Raw genomic sequence first — 26188 nt, forward strand, 5'->3', positions numbered from 1 at the left:
AAATGGGCCAAATTGCAAAATTTTCAAAATTGTTATGTAGGTATCGATACTATCTTAGGGGTATCAATATTTTCTTTAAATGGTATCAATACCACATGGAAAATCGATACCAAACTAACATTATGTTTCTTACCGAATATCCAAAACTAAAAAATTATCGGTATTCTTCCGTAAGGTATCGATAAACTTATCCCGAGTATCGATGCTTGGCCCAAAGTATCGATACCAATTCCATATTATATTTCCATGCACCTTCGAAAATGTAGAGGTATCGTTTTTTAAAAATCAAATATTGATACCTCCACTCGAAAGTACAAAATCTCAGCATAGTTCAACATTAAAACCATTCAAACTTAATCTCAAACAACATGCTTCATTCACCTAGTTAAAGAAACATCAAAATATTCAAAATAACCGTCCCAATATCATATTCAAGTCCATTTACTTCCAAACATAAATAGCATGCAAACAACCCAAAAATTGACTTAGCAAAACTGATATAAAATCTACCACATTGCCTTAAACTCCTATATAAAAAATAACCATAAACACCTACTATAGCGACTAAAAAATGGCTTGGATCAACCCCTAGAAGGCTACGTAGCTCACACTAAAAACACAAGTCCTTTGCAAAGGTTAAAACGGAATGGGTGAGCTTAACAAGCTCAGTGAATTTTGAAAACAGCCACTATGTAAACAAGTCATTATGCATCAACTAAATAGACATCTCTCATATTCACGACATATTTAACTCTCATATCATATTTCTCACATTTAACCACATGATTTTTTAAGCATATAGCACAACACAAATAAACCATATTTAGTCATATTCAATCATATTATAAGATAGTTTGGCTCTTAAGGTTATGAAACATAATGTGGACTCCATCACCACACATTGGATACATGGATCTCCAGCACACCAATAATAACTCATAAAGTCATACATGTCTCGTAAGTATAGCGTATAGCTAACATTCTCCAACAAACTAAACACAAATATCCTAGTGAATGGAGCTTAGCTCACATTCACTTATCTCTCCAAAAACTGTCCCTGGGCTTTAACGCCCCAAAATCACATCAATAAGTTAGTACTCACAATCCTATGACATGCCAACTATATCCAATGGTCTCATTAAATCATAAGGCCAAAATATCCACATTATTATCACATATTTACTTACCGATATTTCACACATTTTCACTACATATTCACATCGTTAGCATATTATAGTCACTGCCATATGGTATAAAAACATACCTACACATTTATTGTCATAGGGCATGAAAAACACACCCTCATATTCACTTTCACATCAGTCATCATAAGCTTATAGCATATGTCATAGCAATCTCATATACTTTCATAATTTCACAAGCATACATATATGACGTTTAATCATAAGCGCGAGAACACTTACTCCTGGAATTTAGAGTAGAGGTTTAATCTACCTCTAAATTCCCAATTACACAATGAATCATCTATTAGCAGTGGTTCCAAAACACTCACCAAATATCAACTTTCATCGAAACACAAGCATAAGATACCTTCTCAGTAACCAAACCCTTTAGCATGATGGGCTTAAAACACAAATATCTCGATCTACAGATAAAATTTTCATATGGAACAAGTTTCATTCATCCCCATATTCATCTACGACTAAACCCCAACCTTTAAACCACACAGAACTACACATTTTAAGGTATTGACATTTTTCGACAAGTTTTGGCCATAATAATGAAAATTCATTAAAACACGAAAAATCCTTAACAAAAATTCAAAGTAATTTTAGAAACATTCTAATCAAGTTAAAACAAATTCAAAAACACTTCTAAATCACATTTTCATCTACAATCTCGAATTCCACCATTAATGACCCAATTTTCGGGTTTTAATTATAGCATGCAATTTAATAACTAAAAACTCAAATTTAAAGTCTAGATAACATTAAAAACTGATGTGAAAGTGAATGGTTACCTTTTATGGAAGGTTAAACAAGTTTTGACTCAAATTTGGAAAACCCACGATTGAAGAAGTTGATGAAATCTATAGAGTTTTTTAGTGTTTTTCTTGGAGATTTATTAAGGTAATTGACTTGGGAATGATAGGAAATCAAAGTATTATGGTTTGGGAATAAAAAATCAATTGAAAGATCAAGGGAATAGCAAGGGACAACAATAGCAAACTTTAGAGAGAAACTATTGTGAAATAGAACTGGGAATGGGGGTTTATTAGGTTCAATTTTAAAAACTGGTAAAACTGCAACATAAATATTCCTTGTTTTGACTATGTTACAAGTCAGCCATTTTCTAAAATTAAGGTATTTAAAACTCATTTACAAAAATTGACTCAATTCCTTAATATCCATTGTCGAAAACATTATCGAATACCAACCTTACAAAATTCTGAGCACATATAAGCTAAAGTTCCTAAAATACCCTCAAAACTCTTATGCCCTATTTTGGGGTGTTACAATACGACCATGTGACCCTTATTTTCAAAGATTTTCAAATTATCCCTATTTTTCTATTTTGTATCAAAATGACCTCTGATTGTTCCTAAATTATTTTTAAGGCCCTATAGGCCAGATTTAAGGTCAATAATTATATTTATGCTCTAAATGACATTTGAATTTGGTTATATGTTATTTAATTTGATATTTGAATGGTTAAATGTTAGTAATTGTTATTATTTGTTTTGTAATTTTCTATAACCCTAATTTGGTGATGGAGACAGGTTAGAGATGTTACACAATGCCATCGCTACTAAATGTCCTCATTGCTGACATAAACTTCTCAACACATGATTTATTTATTCATTACTTATAACAGATTCAGTCCATCCCATTCACACAAATCAAAGGCTTTTATGGTAAAACTTTCCTCATCAAACATAACTCTTAATCGCTATGTGCTACTCTAGTGTCCACTAGCATTAAGGTTTCACAAAAACGCTCAAAATGTTTCTTATATCTATACTAGCTTTAACACAATTCACTTTTAATCCATCCTATCCGACCCATTTTCTAAACAATATTCAAATAATAAGATTTATTCTGGTGGATGTTACAATCATTGTTAGGCAACTCATGATGATAAAGTAAGAGATTTGTGTAACTGTCTTATTCGTGTCGGAAAAATAAGGTTGACAAAACATGAATTGATTACAACGTGATTGAATTTGGTGTATTTTTTACATATGTGAAATGTGAAAAAATGATAGCATGCGAAAGATCATGCAAACCGATTTATACGATCCTGGAAGGCTGACATCAAAATAGAATTAATCAATAGATTTGAGAAAGAATTGAGATAAAGAAAATCAAGTGGCATATTAAAAATGAATGAATGCCATGTTATGAAATGCATTTGAATTAGATATGTTTATATTTAATATCAAATGACATAGTAAATGTATGTGGTATATATGATACGTGAGAAAGTGTAATGAAATGGTTATAACTAAATCATGAATTGAATTGTGTTAGTTTATATTAATGCTAATGTTATTGACTTGAATCATAGAAGTACCACTGAGCTTTATCGCTCAGCATATAGTTTTGTTTATTTCTTCTATAGGTATTAGTTGATTTCAAAGCCCCAATATGTGATTCAAAATCCAACTCATAGCCCTTAACTCAACAATGTTTGTCTGATTCCTTTCATTTTCAATAAATGGCATGCACCTAGGATTGGACTCAGTTTTGTATTGAAATGGTCATTTTGAATTATAAATTGGCAATGTGGTTTAAGTCAAGTTTATAGTTTGATAAATGTATATATATGAAAATAGCATAAGTAGTTGAGATGGCTTATATGGTTGAAATTTTTGGAAATTGCTAAATGTTTTGAAGTTGAAATGATAATTTGTGTAATGTATATGTATATATGATGTGGAAGGCTAGAAAGAAAGCATATGGGATGGTATTGTTAATTGAAATGGTTGGATTGAAATATTGAATTGATTATTAAGTGTTATAAATTGGTACCATTTTGACCCTTTGAAATCAAATGCTCATGTAGCGACGAAGACAAGTCAGTGAGTTGCGTCACAACCTGCAACCCCCAAAGTCGTGAGTCACCTAAAGAGCTTTTGTAACCTCGTATAAAACCTGAATATGATTGTAAAGCATAGTCTAAATGTGTAATATACTTAATATCATGTGTAAATGGTTGCAATTGAATTGTAATTGGTTGTAGTTGTTACAACAATGAATTTGGCATTTCGTAACTTGGACCCGACAATCGAATCGGGTATGGGGTGTTACAATTATTTCTCCAGAAAGTAGTGGAAATTCATATTCTAGGAATAAATTCTAGTTTTTGGGAATTCTATCAGATTCTATTTGTAAGAATTACTTTCCTATTGAAAGTAATGAAATTGTTTCTTGTTATATATTTGGTTTGTGTTGCTCGAGCCCAGGCACGATTCAATTCGAGTTACAATGATAGTGGATAATGTAACCTCTCTAACCGGGCCTAGAAGTTGTGGCTATATTGAGAAGGCAACATTAGCCATCGAAATGGCTGAGCTAACTTACATTACTTTTGAAGAGTTTTAATAAACTCATTTTAGAGAAAACTGGTAGTTGTACTTTGAGTTAGCTTAAAAGCATTAATTCATTAGGTCGTGTATACTAAGGATTCATTTTATTGCTGATAGTGTTGTTTTAGAAAAATCATTTTTTTGTCGCTCTCTTTTAAAAAAACTCAATGTTAAACTAATGCAGTGGAAAAACCATTTTTCAAGTCATTTTAGAAACTTAGTTGCCTTATTGATTTGTTATTTAAAAATGGTTCCTTTGCAATGCAGCAGAAAATAGGGAACAATATCAAATTTTACTTAAGTCCGATATCATGCATTATCCGATTATTATGCTTGAGTAATCCATGCATGCAAAAATCCCAGAAGAAAAGTTACCAAGCCACAGACCAGAAGTCATTAAAAATTACAAACAAAAGCTGATAGAGACTAATTAATACTTATAAAAAATTAATCTGAGGTCCAAGGTGATTATCTGAATGTCGAGTCTGGTCCTAATTTCGAGGTTTACCTGAAAAGTTAAATACTATTGGGGGATGAGCTTATGAAAAGCTCAGAATGAGTCGAACAATTATTTAAAAAACATAAATATCGAATACAGTGAAACATATTAGCTTTAATAGAAGAAAACAGAACCATAATAGGAATTTCATATCATTAGCCATTATCAAATTGATGTCAAATGGTGTATGAGCATAGGTCATCATTCATTCGAGTAACAATCATTAATTTCGATACCATTCAATACAACACAACACAATATGTAGCATAAATCAATAACATTCAAATATGTCATGAGCATGGTGCAATGCAAAAAGGTTCCTACCTATACCACCCGCTACACACCATGAGTTCCCCAGAACCTGTCATCTAAACTCCAAAACATTATGGGCTTAAGCCCGTTATGGTTAAAACCATCGATAACAATATGCAGAAAATTCTACCAGGAAAAATACAGACAAGCTGTCAGTAAAAATGCAATAAATCACCATTCCCCTTGGTACTCTAGGTGTAGTGCATTGACTACGAATAATGCGGAGTTAATATGCCGCCAATAATAACTCTTCCGTCAACCACAAAATCCCAACCCAATGCATATGCAATATGTCACGCAATCTCATACATAATCATATCTCAATACTTTTCACATTCATTTGACATTCTTAGCATGTCCTCAATAATCACATACTTTCAATAAATGGAAACAGTGTTTTAATCTTTCAAATTACCATTTTTTTGGTAATCAATATCGCTCAATTTCACATACTTTACGGATTTTCATTGTGCATAGATAACACCCTTTTCAGTACACAATATAACAAATATCTCATGTATTTAAATCATAAATAAGCTTAATTCCTCAACACATTATACCATTCAGTCAAACATTCTCATATCTCAAATATGCAATTACAAACTCAATCAAACATTAATACTATCAAACTAGCAATTTTGCCAGCATGCTAATCTTTTAAGGCTCGAAACATACCTAGTTCGGCCACTCACAAAATCAATAATTTGGCTATTAAGCCAATTCAATTAGAAAGCTAATTTATCAAATATAACATGATATTTAATATTTTCATACAATTTTATGAGTCTAGGACCCACACCTTATTTTTCGCTTCCTCGTAGCACACTAGCAAATTTTCCAATTTTCCTTAATAATTCCTTAAATGAACCTAAACCAAAATTCAGTATAAATTCAATAAATTTACCAACCAGCCCCCAAACACCCACTTATGAGTTCAAACCAATCGTTGAAATTATAACTATTTTATCAATCCAAACTAGTTAGATTCTTTATACTGTATCGATGCGAACAGTACGTACAATTGTTCTTCGCCTTTACGGATGATTTGGGGCGTTTGGGTCAACACCTAATTCAATAATATACTGAAAAATCAGTAGCTAATTAATGATTAAATTCCTTCATTTAATCAATTCATAACCTTTACCCAATAACTATGTCGAAATAACAAACTAGTTATCCTTAATTGCACTTACGCTTCACGATTTATGGGATCAGGTTGGCTAATTGATCAAGAACATCTCTTACTAATTAACATGTGATTAAATTTTGATTAGTAAGGTTCAAGAACACAATTTAATGCTAGAAAAATATGGGTAAGACCCAAGAAACAAAACAGCCTCCTTTCTTGCACGTAAGCATACGCACCACCACCCATAGTGGCCAAATTTGGGGTTGAATTTTAAAATAGTTTGAGATCTCATTAAAATATAAAAAAACCCTTTGAAATCATTTAAAATCCCTCAAATTCCAAATCTAAAAATTTTTGTTTTTAATTGACAAGATTTGTAACAGCCCGATTTAGACCCTAATTGAAACTGTGGTTTCAGGACCATGAATCTGAGTTAGAAAAATACTTAAATATTATTTTTTGTATTTATTGTATGTGAATTTGCATGTTTGAAAGTTTCGTACGAAAATTTGATTGTTTGTGTGCTTAATTTAATAAAAAGGGTTTAATCGCGTAAATTGAAAACTTGATAGTTAATAGCATAAGGGCCAAATTGTTAATGGCTTTGTAAGTTGAAGCATTTAAGTGGCAATTTGACCACATTTAAATGTTATGGATGGTAGTGGCCTTGTGTATAATGGTTTCAGAATTTTATTTTAAAGGTTAAAAATGTAAACTTATTAAAATGTTAATATATTAATAAAACCTAAAATAAAAGAAAGTGTTCATACTTTTATTTTGCATGATCGAAAATTAAAGAAAACTAAGGTTTAGAAAGCTTTGAATATTCGGCAATTTGGAAGCTAAATCAAGGTATGTTTTTGTTTCGGTTTTTGATAATTTTTACGTTTTTGAGATCGTTGCTTCGAATAATATCTGACCCATGCTCGAATTTCTGATTTTGGTGAATATTTTGAGTTATGTCATTGATGAATATTTATGTTTTGTGATGTTTGATGATAAATTATGAAAGATATGTTTTGGATTAATATGTTTTGTATTGGAGTTTTTGATGATTTTGAGTAATTAAGACTAAATTCCAAAATTAATAAATTGAGGGACTAAAATGTGAAATAAATGAAATATATGGATTAGTATGAGTATAAGGATATTCGGCCTAACTATGATTTGGTGAGCTTTTGTGTATTTTGTGTTTTGTGCAACGAAGACTAATTTGTAAAAGTATGAAATATTAGGGGTAAATTGGTAATTTTACCATTTATGTGTAGTTGGATTAAATTGAATGCAATTGTGTTTGAATGAGGTTAATTTGAAATTATATAAATCAAGAACAAAAGAAGTCGGACTTGGATCTGGGAAAAACAAAAATAGTCAAATAGCCGATTTACAACATTTGTCGATATCCGAGGTAAGTCTTTAAGCAATTAAACATTGTTTATCTTGAATGTAACTTAGTTTAATATGCTGTTTTGGATTCTATAGATTCATAAAAGAGCTAGCTGGATGTGTTTAAATAAAGAAATATTGTATTGAGTTTAATTCAACTGAGTTGTATCATTTGAAAGTCCGTATGATCTATATGAAATATCTGGAGTTTTTGTTATATGAATTGTGTATGAGACAGTTTTATAATAGTGATATTCGGGCTTTGAGCCTAGCAAGCCTTGTGCTGGTGAATTTGATCGGGCTTTATGCCTAGCAGACTTAATGCCGGTGAATAAAAATCAGACTTTGAGTCTAGCAGGCCTTGTGCCGGTGTGCAATTCAGGCTTATGCCTTGCAGGTTTATGCCGGTGATTTATTTTAAGCCTATGCCTATAAGACTTCATATTGAGGTGGTAATTTAGTAAGTAAACTGAGCTAAATGACCATGTATATTCGGCCATATAGGTATGTACATATGTGATGTTTATATTTTATCTTGTATATTTGGCCATATAGATATGTACATATGTGATGTTATATATTTGATTTTATGTATTTGTCTAAATGAGTAATGTTGATATATGAAGTTAAATTTTGTTCTGTGAGCCTGTGTAAATGTGTGGAAGTATATTTGAATGTATAATGATATTTGGCTTTGAAAGTGGAATGACAATTTGTAAAATGTTAACCTTATAAGTATTCAACCAAAGTGATAGTTATGTTGAACATGTGTGGTTATGGATTGAATAAGTTGAAATTAAATGAGACATTGATATAGTAAATTAGTTTAGTTTAAATTTTAAGGAGTTGAATAAATTATTGAGTTGATATTTGCTCACGACTTACTAAGCTATAAAAGCTTACTCTGTGTATATGTGTGTTTCTGTTTTATAGATTTTGGTTTTGAGTTACGAGCTCAGGGATCGTCAGTCAAGCTTATCACACTATCGACTGTCTTCGGTATTTTAATAAGCTAACTTTCGAACCTATGGCATGTATAGACTAGATTCTGTTTTGGAATATTGTATTTCGGTTTGTGTTTTAATGGGAGCCATGCGAAAATGGCTTAATTTCTATGCTTTAGTTTTGGTGTTGGTTATATTGTAGTTTTAGTTTATTTCGATTATCATGTTGTGTGCCATGGTTGATTATAATTTGTGTTATATGCTTGTATTCAGAGGTGGTATGGATGATTTGGTTATGTTATATATGGTTGATCTTGGTCTGAGTTTATATCGAAAGTGTATCCAATTTGTATGATGTTTATGAAGCTTGTCATATGATTCGGCCATATGGTATTTAATGGTTGTTAATTGAGCTAAAGTAGATCATTTGTTTGTTAGGTAAAAATTCAAGACTTATGCATGGTGTGTATTTGATGTATACCTTGGTATTTGTTCATGATATATTAGTTGAGTACTTATTGGTTATTACATATAATTATGTTTGCTTATATTGTGGTTGATATGTACATGTGTATGATTATACAAAAGTGTTAGTTACTTGTGAGTTTACTAATAGGTGGAAAGGAATTAAGTTAGCCGAATAGATAAGGAAAATAATAATAATAATAATAAATGGGTTCGATATTCAATTAATGAAACTGCTAATTTGTTATATGTTATATATATATTTTAATTTTTAATTTGCTTGGTATATATATACTGAATTATGTTTTAATCATGTTATCAAATGAATGATATGAAGTTTAAGATTTGATATTTGAAAATGATATAAGTATTGATGTGGTTATAATACTGAATTGTAAAATGTAATGCATATTAGTTTGAACTGTGATGATCAGTATTGCCTCATAACCCTAATTTGGCAATGGATATGGGTTAGGGGTGTTACATTTTATTAGTATCAGAGCTACGGTTTAGTCGATTCTAGGAATAACGTAGCATGTGTGAGTCTAGCTATACATGCTATAATATTTACTGCGATAGTGTGATGACTTCTGACATTTGAAAATTGTTTTCGTATAGTAAATGGATCCTAACAGAGCTATAGTTGATGATGTTTTAGTATAATTTTCTTGCACATAAGCATACGCACCACCACCCGTAGTGGCCAAAATTGGGGCTAAATTTTAAAATAGTTTGAGATTTCATTAAAACCTAAAAAAAAACCTTTGAAATCATTTAAAATCCCTCAAATTCCAGATCTAAAAATTTTGGTTTTTAATTGACCAGATTAATCAAAAATTGAGGAGAAAAGAGATCTTACCTAAGCTAGTTGAGAGAAACAGTAATGGCACTTTCATGGAAATGTTTGGGATAGATCTTGGGGTTCAAGATTTTAGATTTAGGGCTAGTTTAGATGAGAATAAATGGAAGCAATAGAGGAAAGGATATGGTGCGCAATCTTGATGCAACAACAAGAAGAAAGAGATGGTAAAATGGCAGGCGTAGGCGATGACAACAATGGGAGAAAGAAAGAAAATTGAAGAGAAAAGAGGAAAGGAAGAGGGTGAACAACTAGGGTAGGGAAAAATTGAATTAAAGGCTAAAAAATACAATAAAAAATTATATTTATGCTTAGCGTTCAAGGGTATGGATGGCACACACATTAAAAAAATAAGGGATTTTGCAAAATTTAATTATTTCACAAGGGAAATTATTCAAACTTGGGACCAAATTTAATTTCCATGCTTTCTCATATTTCTTTTAACCATTAGGCTTTTTCCTTATTCTTGAAATAATTTTGCAATATTTATTTTAAAAACAAGGTATGTCATATATTAGGGTTTAAGGCAAAAGTAGCAAAATAATAAAAGTGATGCGAGAGAAGGGATTTAAACTTGGGTTTCAAGGAATGTTTCACTCACACTTATCCAACAAACCAATACCTCATTTATTCCTAAAAACACATAGATAATCTAAAAAATTAGGGCATGATCACTCTCTTTTGATTCCCAAACCCAGTTCTACTAACCCCCATTTTCGGGATGTTACAGAGAAGGTCATTCTATTGAAATCTGGGAATGATTCAAATCAGTCTCACAAAAAGCACATGTACATTTCAAGAAAAAAATTATTGCTAAAATATCACAAACCGACTATTTTTTCAAAATTTTAAATTTCTGCTAAGACTGGAAACTATTTTCTAAATCGAACTTTTCTAACAACATCATGGTCATAAGACCCCTATCTTAGGAATATGATGAGTGGGGGGATCTTGAGGTTGGTGTAAAGGGTCATTTGGTGATTGTTAGTTTTTTTGTCTTTAGAGGAAATACTCAGTTGTTTCCTCCTTCTAGGCTAGATGGTTCATCCTATCAAGGTCTCTACCAACTCTGGGCTCTTCAATGATATATATGCTCATTCCTGGCATTCTTTTGGTCCAATAGGTATTGTCGTTCCTATTGTTCTTGGTAGAGGCATTGCTACTCTAAAAGATAGGCTTCAATGAACCTCATTTTCTCTTGCATCTCAATGAACTGTTAAGGGTTGAAGTTGGGATTTTGGAAGGTTTATTCGTTTGGTGACATTGTTCTTTCCTAGAACAGGTTGAGCATACCACCATGGTGGTGATGAAAACTAATAGCATGGTGGATAAGTATAGTACCATGTGGAACTGTAGAGGAAGTTCCTAGTAGAGGTTGATAGTGATTATGGGTGGTTTGTTACTGGTCTAGGTTGAGTGGCGGCTATTGAATGGCTTGTGAAGCTATTGGGACTATGTCTAGATTGAAAGGAGTTCTAGAATTTGGTTGGTTGCGAATGAACCATGGTGTTCGATCCATGCTCATTGCACCAATTGTTGATATTGGTATATAACAAAGAGGAGATAGGAGTGTCGATTCACCAATGGCATGCATAAAGCTGAAGTTATGATGTTTAAGGATATGAAAGCTAGGTTGGTACTTAGGTTTTTCTAGGGGAAGAAAAGGAAAGGTCCCTAGTCCCTCATGTTTCAGGGTATATATAAGGGGTCACCTTGTAACACCCCAAATTTTCTTGCTAGAAACATGGCACTATTTCGATAGATGATATTGTAAATTTTCGAGAAAAATTTGACAGGTTTTCAAATAAAGGATTTTTATGAAAATAAAGTGATTTTGGATATAGAAATTAAAGATTCAAAATATATTTTAAAAACTATTTTTAAGAAATTAAAAATTATTAAAAGAGTATAAAAAATACTTTTTTATTTTTTAATTTAAAAATTAATTAATTATTGACATGGCATCCATGTGGCAATCCATGTGTATGCCATATTAGCAAAGTTAACAGACGTGAATTTTTTCATATATTTTGAGGTAATTTGACAAATAATATAAGTTTTAAGAGCTAAAATAGATGAAAATTTAAATGGATAATTAAAATGACTCCTATTTTTTTTGTAAGGTTGGAGGGAAGTCATTATGCCTATTCAATATGATCGGTTCGGATTAATATATATTTTAAAAATTGTATAATAAAAATAATAGAGTAAAATACCTTTCTAAATAATCTTACATTCGATCAATTAAACACTTAAATCTTACATTTCAACTAAATTAACGAAACGAAATAATCTTATATTCTACCGAAGGAAACGCTACATAATGGTATTTCGCACATATATTAGTTGCATTTTTCCTTGACATTTCTAATAGAAATTATTGAAGACAGACAGAAGCCTAAAAAACTAAAAATAGGTAAGCAAGAAACAATCACACTTCAGGCAACAAGTTCCAATGTTGAAAAAATTATCTGGTTACGAAAATCCAGATTTTTTTTTTTGGTTTGTAGTTCCATTTATTAGTTTATTCCGGAGCTTCAATAGCAAACCAATATGTGAACTTAGAAAATTAAAATTGAAAAGGGGAAAAAAGGTCTAGTAAGGACTTACAGAAAACACAAAACCCCACGCATATATATGGCAATGTGAAAAACTTAAATCTCACATAACATCCACTTAAAAAAAAGGTTTAATGGGAACTAAGAATTCAGTAAGGTCTTTCACCAATATAATTCCCAGGAGGATCATAGTTGCAAGTCATGAAAACACCCCTCCCTCCATCGCACACCACTCTGGCGCACCCTACTCTCCTGGTTCTGCCCCACACAACTTGTGTATAGTGCCCGCATTCCTCCCCTCCGGCGCATGAATTAGACCAGTAATTGTACCATTTCCTTTCTGCAACCCACGCCACGGCCGCCTGGGACGGCGTCCAGCCATTGCCACTACCCCAGAAGATATTCTCCCCGTAAGGTCCATTGGAGTGCCTCAATGCACAGTCTTTCCGCCTTTGGTTGGCGTACCACTGAGCATAACGCGCCAGCCTTGAATCCCACACCAATGGCCGCATTCTGATGGCCACACGAGCAGCATTTTGAGGAGCCAAGAACTGATTAATCAGGCTCAGATAGTTAGCAGCCTGAGTGGTTGATATGAGCAAAAGGGAAACAATGATTGCGCCATAGCAGCCTCGCATTCGAGCACTATCCATTACTGAATGAGCGTTCGTTGAGGTGAGGAGGCCAATGTACAGCAAGGATTTCACAACGTATTATATATATGAAATTAAAATATTTTATTTATTTATTGTTAGTAGTAGTTGGATAAAGAAGGAGAGAGTTTGTATAAAAGTTTCAACTATGGGGTGGCAAGCATGTTCGATTATGATTGGCACATTTTGTTTTTGTTGGTGGGACAGTTTTTCAAAGCTTCCATTTTACTGTCTTAGGTTTCATAATTTCTTTTTCTTTCGAGGGTTTGCGCTAGTTTTTCTCGGGTCATCATTCTGATGAGTCCACGCCTCACGTTTTTAGATAAGAAACCACACAAAACGACACTAAAGATGGTGGTGGTGAGTGGCAGCATCAAAATTTGGGAGTTGAAGAATATATGATTTATTTTTATATTTCCTTCTCTATGGAACATAGAGCTCGAATAGAATAGTTCTAAGGTTCTCTACTTTCAACGTATTATAAATTTATATTTCATATAAAATACTACAATATTCTATATGAAATCTAGTTTTCATATATCCAATCAAACTACAGCATGTCATAAAAAAGTGTAGTGTTGAAGCTAAAATATATTGAATAAAAATTTAAGTGATTCTATACAGCTAAGTTTACGAATTGCTGGAATTTTACCAAACACTATATATACTCAATTTAATCATTATTCAATGAATCTACTGCTAAATTTATGTTTCTTTATATAAAGAAGAGTTAATTTCTGTCAAAAGTAAACTAATAATAACATATTATTTTAAAGTCTAGAAATTCAAGGTAAATTATATATGCACCCAACTTTCGTAAGTTTTTATTTTGGGTGCTAAAATAAAAATTTTGTAATTTAGACATCATTTTTACATATTTTTATCAATTTAGTCACTGTCATAACATATTTCTATCATTTTAGTAATTCATCGTTAATTTGTCATTATATACACTTATTTTAATCACTCAACTTTAATAAATTTTCATTTTGGTTACACTTTTTTTTCAAATTAATTTTATTTAAAAAAAACTGAAGATTTTTAGAGTGAATTAAATTATTCAACTACATAGAAGAAACTTGTGTTTTTCATCTATGACTCAATTCCATGTAAAAACTCAAAATTTTCCTCTAAAACTTAATTTTTTAACTTTGCTAAAAAAACTAAAATTAATTCTAAAAAGGAAAAAATAATAATGGAAATTAAAAATATAACAATAGTTTTTCATATAAAAATCTAAGTTTTTCCTATAAAACATTTAAACCCCAAATTTTTCCCTCTTATTGAAAAAAAAACTACATTTAATTCTAAAAAGGAAAAATTAAAGGAAATGAAAAAGATAAATTTTCTTTTCCACTAAAAACTCAAGTTTTTCTCTATAAAAACCTACATAATTCCCTATAAAACTACAAGTTTTCCCTTCTAGTTTATTCATAAAAAATTGAAATTAATTCTAAAAAGGAAAAAAAATAAAGAAAATTAAAAGAGATAAATTGTTTTCTAACTAAAACTTTCCGAACTAAATTCACAAGTTTTTCTCTTACTAAAAAACTAAAATTATTTCTTTAAAAAAGGATATATAAATATACATGAATGGATATATTCATACATGATTAAAATGGAAAGAAACTAAGTAAAGTGGTGAACAAAAAAAATAGTGAAAGAGATTATGAAATTATGATGTGTTTTAATAATGTGAAAAAGTGGATGACCTGTCGTCAAATGTAGTAGTTAATTTGGATCAATTTTGCATTTAAAAAGCTTGTTTTTTTACGCAATTTAAGATTTTATATTTCGTTTTTAGTATTTAGGTCTTAGGATAGAATGTTAATAAAAATAAGTGTTTTTAACACATTCCGTAGGCGTTGTGACCCAATAGGCTGACACGAGCCTTAGGTTGTGCTAATTAGTTTAATTGAGTGTGTAGGATGGAAATATAAAGGCTCAATTGACGTGGAAGTAAAGGTCGAGTGATGCATTAGCTTCCCAAGACGTCAAAGCCCCAAACGAACGACAAAAGGCATATTTCTGGTCTTGTGTCGTGCCACACAAGGGGTGTGGTGCGACACGTTTCGACGTGCTTCCCAAGTTCATCGAAGTTATTTTTGTTCGTGCAATCAAAATTATACAAAGACCTAGGACGTGTCGAAGACTTAATTTGGGCTGCCAACACCTTTATAAATAAGACATTAGGGGTTGAATGTAATCAAGTTGTCCTAGACGCCTTCAAAAACCCTCATAGTTTAGAATTAGTTTTAATTTATTTTCTTTTTGGCTTTTAGATACTTTATTGTTTTTCTTCTTGAATCAATTTTGATTCAAGGACTTGTTTATTTAGTTAAAGTATTCAATTTATATTTTTCTTTGCATTTTTTTATTTCATTATTTCAATCGAGAGATTTATTACTCCATTTCCCATTTGATACTCAATTCACAATTATTCATATCTCTTTTCTTCTCTGATTCGATCGTGTGTCTCACATAATTTATTCAATCAAAGTTGAGATTATAAATACCATGAATGGTTAAATCTTTTAGGGAGATTAATTAGTGGATGAGAATGTCGCTAATGGAAGATTTGAGATTTCTTGAGATGAATTAGTTGGTATAAATTATGTGCTCTTAAACTATTAGGCATGACAACCCTAACAAGTGATCATAGGCTATATTAAATTGGAAGATAAGTCGAATCGAGTAAATCATAATTTATCTTGGTTGAAAAAGTGAGGTCGAAAGATAAACGAGTATCAACCAATCGATTAAGTTAATTAGAGTCGGGAGGTAATAATTGTTTGATTGGTGATTAATCCACTCTAGACACCCAATTTGAAGTTAATTACAAACCTTGAAGTGAGTTAGTTTTCTTGATTGGTTTATCAATTTAATTCATTTGTTTTTTCTTTCTTTCTTTCTTTCTTTCTTTTTGTTAGTTATTTATTTTTAGCCATTTTAATCTATTTTACGATCCATCGTAATATAGGAATTAACTATTACTACTTAGACTTAGTATTGTAAAAAGTATTTTCATTATTTGTTTCATCCTCTCTTGGGTATGATCTTCGGAATACTTTTGGTATTTTGTTATATAACTTTATTACCATTTGATCTCTGCACTAGCGAACACTGTCATTCTCAATTAATATATTTTTCTAATGTTATATTTATTCTATAAATGATAATTTATTTATAGGTGGTCAAGTTGTTGGTGTCCTTATCAAGGAAGTTTTGGCAATAAATTTTGAAATTAATTTTTTACAATTAATAAGATAAGTAGGAAAGTTAGGACCTATAATTACAATTTTATTTTTTATTTGTACTTTTATTATCGTTTCAAGTCATGTATGACTCGAAACTCCAGCACTCCAATTGAACCATACTCAGATCCAAAGCAACTACTCAGGTGCAACCATCAAATAATGGACAACGAACCACCCGTAGTAATACATTTGCCTCGAGAAAATTCATTGTTTGAAGAGCGATGAGAACTAAAAGAAAATAATCAGGAAGAAGTCCCAATGGCTTAGCGGACGTTGTGTGAGTACTCCTTACCTACCTTAGACGCAGTGCGAGGAAGCATTAAGTGGCCGAAAATCAATGCTAATAATTTTGAGATAAAAATGACCACGATTTAGATGATCCAAAAAACTTTACAGTTCAAGAGGAATATGGTTGAAGACTCGAACCAATAGTTAAAGCGATTTCTTCAACTATGTGATACCTTCAAATATAACAGTGTATCCAACGATGCTATACACTTGCGGTTATTCTCATTTCCATTATGTGATAACAGAACTGATTGGTTAGACTCGTTAGAACTAGGCTTCATTACAACATGGAACGACCTCGCGGAAAAAATTCATCTTAAAATTTTCCAATAAGTTGAACCATTCAGCTTTGGTGAGATATCACAAATTTTAAACAATATGAAGCTGAGTCTTTACACGAGGCGTGGGAGTGTTTCAAGACAATTCTAAGGAATTGCCCACACCAAGAACTGTAAGCATGGCTCTAGATACAAATATTTTACAATGGTGTCAACGGACACATTAGATCAAACCTAGATGAAGTACCTTATAACACCCCAAATCTTACGAGTCTAAAGTTTTGGGCGTATAGTAGTAAATAGTCTATCTGGCATAGTGTTATCTGCCTAAATGGTTATTTTGGAGTATACGTGTAGGCATATAGTAAGCGTCACATGAGTTAGTAAGAATTTGACTTCATGATATTCTGCTATATTAAGGAGAAGTTCGTGTTAGGAGATAAAAAGGTTAGTATGGAATGAGTATTTGCCAAAGGTATAGTATGCTTGATTTGTTTGGAATATTGTACTAGTTAGATTTTAAGTAACTTAGCTAGAAATCGACTAAATAACCAAGTTGGATAATTGTGATTGCAAGGTATTTATTAATTTTCTCTCAAAAATTGTAGGCCATTAAGAAGGCAAGTTCTAAAACGTATGACACTTGTTAAATTTCACTAAGTAAGTTAAGTCATATTTATATGTGAGAGATGATTTTTGAAAGGGATTTTCTTTCTTCTTCCTCTTCCTTAAGTGGTATTTACTAATACTTTTCTTAAGCCTGAATGTATCTTACATCGACGATCCAGAAGCTATGGTTCTTTTATGATTAGTGGTTACTTCGCATCTGGGTGAGTATTTCAGTTCTGCATATTAAGTTCTGAATGAGTAAATCTGTATGTGGTGATTGAACAACAAGACTGTAAGTATAAGATTTCTATATGAGATTGTCAGTGATTGATATGATAAATAATTTGTATGCATAAGAGTAGTAATAGTGAAATTATGTTTCTAAGCAGTCATTGTTGCTTGTTTGAGATGAATATTTGGATCTGGACTTTTGAACTACAGTAAGTGAGAATTGTTAGGTGAGTCTCTACTTTGACTCTTACATGTGAACAGTACCAGTAAGTAATTTAAATAGAGATGAATTTTGAGTATTCAATGAATGAGTAAAACATAAGAAATATGTTGCATGTGCAAAGATGATACCAGTAAGTAATTTAAATAGTGATGAATTTTGAGTATTCAATGAATGAGTAAAACATAAGAAATATGTTGCATGTGCAAAGATGATATGTACAAAGTATTTTAGGAGTAAGAAGTTGAATGATAAGTATGCAGGTAAAGTTTAATATGGAAAAGTAAGAATCAGTCAGGTGAGTTTCTACTTTGACTCCTACATGTATACTATTCATGCTGAAGCATATCTATATGAAAGTGGTCAAATTCGAAACTGGAAATCATGGATGATATAGTATGAATATGATACTTATACAACTATAGGAATATATTAATGATTAAGCAAGATATAAGTTAGTCTGCTTGAAAATAAGTTCAATGGGATGTATGAAAAGTATTATGAAATTATGAAATCTTGGGTCTGGGATGTGTTTGGTTCATAAAATTTGTAAAGTGAGTCGAGTCACTGTGGTGGTAAATAAGGAAGTCCCTTGGGACAGTAAACACGAACTCTGATATGAAATTCAGAAGGAAGACGTCCATAGCCATGACATACTTTAAAAAGGAATTGTTGAATGACATTTTATCTAATAGGGTTCTCTATGTGTCCCAGGGCGGTGTTGGGTAAACCTCACTTAATATGAGTTTAGGCAAATTCATATCGCAAACACGACATTTTTGGGATGCCTATGTGACATCCTATCAACCTTTGTGGCGTACTCTATGTAGGTAACATTTGTGGCATACACTTTATGGATCACCTTTGTAGCGTACTTTAGTTAGATTACTTTAGAGCATATTTTGTAATAAGGACTTATGGCATGTTTGATATATCGTTTGTTTGCCTCTAATGTGTTCTGTGAAGCCTATAGGATAGTAAACAACAGATTTTGTATGATTGCCTGTATGACGTGCTCTACTAGGTCTACGTGGCATGAACTATTAGGAATGTCTAATACGATTTAAGTCTGAATGTTTGACTCTATGGTAAGATAAGCGTAAATTCTTTTAGTTCTGTAATAAGCAGGGTTAAGAGGGGTATTGAATATTCTTCCAGAATTATTCAGAATCTAAATTAATGTTATCTTGAGTTATGGGATTCTGGTATAATACGATATGAAATTCATCTGAATAGTCTAACAGTACTCTTCTGCATGAGTATGTATAGTGTTGAACCAGGATATTTCTGAAGATGAAATTGATGGTGTCTAATTCTACATAGGCATTCGCCAAACATTTATGTATCCCCCCATGATAAATGTTATTGAACAACTATTTGAAATAAGAGTATGTGTTAAGACATGATTGTTGCACTCAGAGGGTATGTCTACAAAGAATTTATCATATGGCAAGAGAGTTATGGATGTTTTTGAAGGATTCCTTAGTTAACTAGATAGAAAGATTGAATTTGACAAGAGCATGATAACTTACGTTCAATTATATGATAAAACTATGTGGTGTCCAATAAAAATCAATGACGCAAAATAAGGGTTGACACAATAGTTCATATATGATTCCAAGTATCCATCAAGGTACTGTTGCGTTAAGCTTACTAAATTATCATGTCCTTACAAGATTTGTTATTGTTTTTTAGGTAGTTGAGAGGAGACTTCACCTGAAGGGACAACACCAGGAGTATGCCCAAATGGTGGCGGAGTGGGCTATTATACATATAGTGGAGATGTGGCGTAATCTAGAAATACGCCTTTTGAGTCTATATTAAATAAACTTCCATTTTGTATGGATTCATATCGAGTCTGTTGTAATAAGATTATTTTAAGTTACTTCCCTTGTTTTCATACAATAAGTTTTCTAACTAAAATGTCAAATAACATGTTTAAAGAAATGAGAAATTGTAAATTGTTTCATTATTGATTAAGCTTTGTATAGTAACACCCAAAATCTGAACCCGATGAATCGAGTCAGGTTTGGGCCGTTATATATCCGATAGACCTCTCATGTTTCACACGCATGAACAAGCCTACAAAATTATAGAATTCATGGCTATGAATTCGTACATATGGCCTAACGAGAGATTCATATACTAATCTAAGTCACCAATGGTAAAAGTTCTGAAGGAAGAGAGCGACAATTCTTGATTCCAACAAATTCTTGAAAAAAATATCCATTTGGAGACACCCATCAAGTCGACGAGAGCGAAGCCACGTTTAGAAAACCAACTAGAGGAGACAAGTTATATAGGCAATAGGGATTGAAATCCCTATTCAAATACCTACCATCCCAATTGGAGGGATCATTCGAACTTCAAATGGGGAGGTAACCAAGAAGGAGAAAATCAACCACAAACTCGACAAAGTCCTCTTTATAAAAGCTCTTTCAAATAATGGAAATTCAAAGAGATACACTAAATCGAAACAACAATCAACACCGGAACCTTCAACGAAAAAACCCGAAATGAACAAAACTTACTTACCGAAAGTTCAACAGCACACACTCGAGTTCTAGACAACAAGAAAAGCGTTAGGTGTCTCTTAACCTTCCCCTACACTTCAATAACCACGAGCAAACAGAACAAAACAAAACAGTCAACATCCTCAATTCGGGATTTCAAGAAATTCTCAACTCATACATAACAACCAAAATTACTACAATTAAATCTTACCTTTAAGCACCGAAACAACCAAAAGTATGATACAATTCAATGATTAACCCAATAGAACGTTATACGAAGAGAAATTCAAGAATGATACCTAAAAGAAAAAATAAAAAGTAAAAAAAATAAAAGGAAACAAGGAGAGAGAAGAAGTTAACGTAAGAAAATTTATTTAAATTCCTAAGATCGGTATTTATAGAGAAGTACAAAAATAATACTCCTTAGTGCATACGTAGAGATTCAAACACAGGACCACTGGCACAGATAGATGCTCATCTATTGAACCAAGAGGCCCATTCATGGAACCTCAACCCATAGAATCTAACTTAAGTGGTACATGCAAGTCTAAAAGTTCAATCAAAGAATACACAAAACTTCAAAAGATACGACTCGAACTTGAGACCTTTAGTGAGCACCAAGAGCACATTAACACAGAAGACCCACATTTCCATTGACACAACCGAAAAATAAAATTCACATTTTTAGGGTGTTACAAAGGTCGAGTGATGCACAAGCTTCCCGATACGTCAAAGCACCAAAAAAAACTACAGAAGACATTTTTGGTGTTGTGTCGTGCCACGCAAGTGATGTGGCGCAACACATGTCGACATGCTTCCCGAGTTCATCAGAGTTATTTTTATCCATACAATCAAAATTATACAAAGACCTATGAGTGTCGAAGACCTAATTTGAGTTGCAAACACCTCTATAAATAAGACATTAGGGGTTAAATGTAATCAAGTCATCCTAGACGCCTTCAAAAACCCTCGTAGTTTAGAATTAGTTCTAGTTTATTTTCATTTCGGCTTTTAGATACTTTTATATTTTTCTTTTCTTCTCCGATTTGATCATGTTTTTCACATGGTTTATTCAATCGAAGTTGAGATTATGAATAACATGAGTGGCTAAATCTTAGAGGAGATTAACGAGTGGATCGGAATGTGACTAACGGAGGATTTGGGATTGCTCAATATGGATTAGTTGGTATATATTATGTGTTCTAAAACTATTAGACGTGATAGCCCTATTAATTAATCATAGCTTACACTAAATCAGAAGATTAGTCTAATCGAGTAAATAGTAATTTATCTATGAGTATCAGCCAATTAATTAAGTTAAATACATTCAAGAGATAATAATTACTTAATCAATGATTAATATACTCTAGATCCCCAATCCAAAGTTAGTTACAAACCCTGAAGCGAGTCAATCTTCCCAATTGGTTTTTCGGTTTATTCATTTGTTTATCTTTCTTTCTTTATTTTTGTTAGTTATTTATTTTTATTCATTTTAATCTATTTTATGATCCATCATAATATAAGAATTAATTTATTACTACTTAGACTTAGTATTGTAAAAATTATTTTCATTATTTGCTCTATCCTCCCTTAGGTACGATCTTCGAAATACTTTTGGTTTTTCATTGTACAACTATATTACAATTTTACTCGTTCACTTTTGGACACTTCCATTCTCAATTCTTAAATTTTTTCTAGTGTTATATTTATTCTATAAATGATAAATCGTTTATAGGTGGTCAATAGATTAATTTGTAAGTGTGGTAAAGTGTTATGCAAATATGAAAATTGTGATACAATGATATCATGAATGTTATACATTAAACTTGGGCTAATGGATTGCCCATGTAAACGATATCTAAAATTGTTGGATTTGGTTGACATGCTGTGAAAATACTTTGGTTCTGGTGAATTACATTAATACCATTTGTATATTGCCTCAATGTTTTTGCATGGAAAGAAAAATGAAAAAAAATATTGGCTCATTGGTTATCTAACATTTAACTAACATTAAGTAATATTACATGGTCGGATCATAGTACGAAAAGACAACTTGTATTAGTAGATGAACCTAAGCATGTCATTAGTCTAATTAAAAATAAGCAAACTGATTGAAAGACTAATATGTCATCTATCAAGCCCAATTAGGGAGATGTTTTGTCTTGTGCATCAAAGCGAATGACTCCCAGAAGATAGAGACATATATTTGACTAATTGGACTAACAATACATTAGACAATACCCAATTAAAATAGATCCTAGATTTGTTTATAGATTTATTCACTTGTGAGGTTCATAGTGTGACAAACTATAACGCTTGTTACCCGGTTCGGTAGTCGAACCCAAGTAATAAGATGCTACGGGAAGACCAAATAATTTACATATACTTCACTAAACAAAATCTCAATTAATTAATTATTATCAATTCACTTATTATTAAATACAATTATTTGTAATCTACATGGACCAAATTTTGAATTTCAGACATGAAATAGGACCAATTTACAAAATATCAAAAATTTTAGAGTCGATATCGATAATTCATAGCTAGGTATCGATACCCTATATTTTATGAAAAAGCATCGATACTCAAATAAATATCGATACCATTTTGGCATTCTATTCATTTCAAAAAATTTTATATGATGAAATATCGATACCAAATGCCAAAATATCGATACTTAAGTTCAGAAATGGTAAAATTCTATCTCTAAATGGTCCATTTCATGCCCAAATTCACCTAAACTCAATTGGTACTCCTAGATATAATTATAGACAAGCAAATTATCAACTAGAGACATTCTTATTTATGTACCATTCCATTCAAAACACCAAATCCATATTAATTACATCAAAACACCAATTCACTAAACATTAAATGACACTTTCACTATCACTTACTCAAGTACAATTAACCTTTAAATCAATCTCATATTTCAAACATCAAACATACCAAAACATGTCACATATCATTCTTCATCCAAGCATCAACCAAAAATACATTGCTTAGCATGACATTTTCCTCAACCATAAGTATACTAAGCATACAACTCAAACATCAATCCCACCTCATCCATGAAGGCATTAGGCATATGATTCAAACAACCTATCAAGTTATCTAAAACATGATTATTACCATCCCATTCTTACATATATATACATAGCCTTCAAAATACCAACAAAACCCAAAATAACCAATATCAGCATAGAAACATCCCCAGGTACATGCCAAGACAAAAGAACAATTCACTGACACTTGAGCTTGGGATTGTCACTGGATGCTGAGTTGACTCTCGAACTATTAAGTACCAAACCTACGTAAGGAAAAACAAAACCGTACGCTGAGTATAACTCAGTGGTATTTCTATAATCCAAACATAAAAGCAAAATATAAATCATAAACATATATAAGTTAAAATCAAAATGTTATGCAACTTAACAAATTTGATATACCAATACACATATTCATAGATTCAAAACCATTTCATTTCCATAATATTAGTACATGACTACCAATTTCACAAATCATTTTATAACACAATTCTTGTAATGGTTCATTTCATTTCAATTTCCAATCTCATGTTTTTATGGAATGATATATCAAGGTTCACAATTCATTCCACAATTTCACATTTCATTTACCATTTCAATTCCATTTCCCATTCTATTTTCATATTGAAATCATATAACTCATTTTATCATCTATACCCCTACTAACACAACTTAAACTTGAACGGATACAAGGATCCAACCAACACACCAGTTTGACACCTAGTGCTTCACGGATAAATCTGAAGCAAGTAGTTGTGTCGAGCACTATAAATAATTGTGACACCCAGTGTCTTATTGGTTAAACAGAAAAAAAATTAGCACTCAGTGCCTCATTGACTCGTAGTCGAAGTAACTCTGAACTCTTCTGATCCTATGGCATGTCATCCATGTCCGACTCTACCTGAACAGTCAATAAAATTTTCATTACTTATTTCATACTCAGTCAATATATAAATTTACATAAATTATATCATGCATTAATTTATTAAATTATAGGAAAACATCAAATATCTCAATATGCATTCAATTTCATAATTATACAAATTTTCACATCTTTCATATATATTTAATTTAGTTCTCAAGAACATCAATCATTTGAAACAACCCAAATATATCTCATCATCAACAATTGACTTACCTTATATTCTCACCATGCACATACAGTTCAAAATGAAGAGTTTATAAGTAGTTTGGTGTAACAGCCCAATTTTGGGCTTAGTCGGAACAGTGGTTTCGGGACCACAAATCCAAAGTTAAGAAATTATTTTTATTATTATTTTGGTTTCATAGTATGATTATAGTGCATGAAAAAAATTGGTGAAGTAATTTTAGCATTTGTAAGCTTAATTATGAAAAAGGACTAAATAAAAAAAAGGGGTAAAAGTTCTATTTTACGTATAGATATACCAAATAGCTAGAGAACCAAAATTGGGGGTCTTTAAAGTGAAATTAGACCTTTAAATGAGAGATGGTCGGCCATGAGACAATGAATTAAGATAGTCAAATGTTAGGTAAAAATTTGGTGGCTTATTTGACTAAAAAGAAATAAAATAAACAAGGGATGATATCACCCCTTTCTCATCTCCTCCTTCATTGAAATTTTCAGAAAGAGTAAGAGTTTTGAAGCTTAAAACTTTTAGCCATTCATCTCCCTTTTAAGTAAGTGATTTAGATGATTATTTTTGATAATTTTGGTACTTTTGGAACCCTTGTGACATGAGCTAGCTAATGGGGGGACTATTTTGCAAAATGGTTGAGATTCTAGGGTTTTGACATGAAAGAATTTATGTTGTTTACTGAAATTTTATGGAAAAATATGAGTTATGGTTGTGAAATAAACAACTTTTGTAAAAGAACTTCTCATGAAAACCCTAATAGAACCATTTTGTAAAGATTGTAAAATAGATAGTAATGTGGTGAAAGAATGGAAATTTTGGGTTGCTATAAGAGTAAGAAGGGTTCGTCTAGGCTTAAGGCATGAAGAAATTTGATAAAAAATGATTTTTGAGCCTAAGGGTAAAATGGCCATTTTGTGAAAGTCTAGGGGTAAAATGGTTATTTTGCCAAAAATGTGAATTTTTGATTGTATAAATTTAATAATACAACTATATTGTTATGGTGTGTGATTGAATTGATATTGCATGAATTGTTTTGATTGGGAATATGAGAATGCATGCTGAGAAATTAATGTAATAAAGACTTCCAGTTGAACATTTGGCATAGACTTAGATATTCATACCATGACTGTGACAGCCCAAAATTGACCCTAGTCGGGAAGTGGTTTCGGGACCGCTAAACCGAGTCACCGAAAGGTTTGAATGTGATGTTTATTGTCTAGAATATGTAATCATGAATGTGTGAAAATTTCAAGCTTCGATTTAGTCGATT

General features: G+C 31.7%; 1 protein-coding gene and 1 non-coding gene across 2 annotated transcripts; both read right to left on the reverse strand.

Annotated features, from left to right (window-relative positions):
- Positions 1 to 12712: 12712 nt before the first annotated feature.
- LOC107921140 (pathogenesis-related protein PR-1) lies at positions 12713 to 13532 on the reverse strand. The gene has a single exon (XM_016851041.2). It carries the CDS (start codon positions 13352 to 13354, stop codon positions 12851 to 12853), a length of 504 nt encoding a protein of 167 aa, XP_016706530.1. The 5' UTR covers positions 13355 to 13532; the 3' UTR covers positions 12713 to 12850.
- A 3712-nt stretch (positions 13533 to 17244) lies between these two features.
- Positions 17245 to 17350, reverse strand: LOC121205898 (small nucleolar RNA R71). Its single transcript, XR_005900971.1, has one exon. It is a non-coding gene; the product is annotated as a small nucleolar RNA R71 (small nucleolar RNA).
- Between the last annotated feature and the right edge of the window lie 8838 nt (positions 17351 to 26188).

The sequence above is a fragment of the Gossypium hirsutum genome, chromosome A08, assembly GCF_007990345.1.
Source record: "Gossypium hirsutum isolate 1008001.06 chromosome A08, Gossypium_hirsutum_v2.1, whole genome shotgun sequence".
NCBI lineage: Eukaryota > Viridiplantae > Streptophyta > Magnoliopsida > Malvales > Malvaceae > Gossypium > Gossypium hirsutum.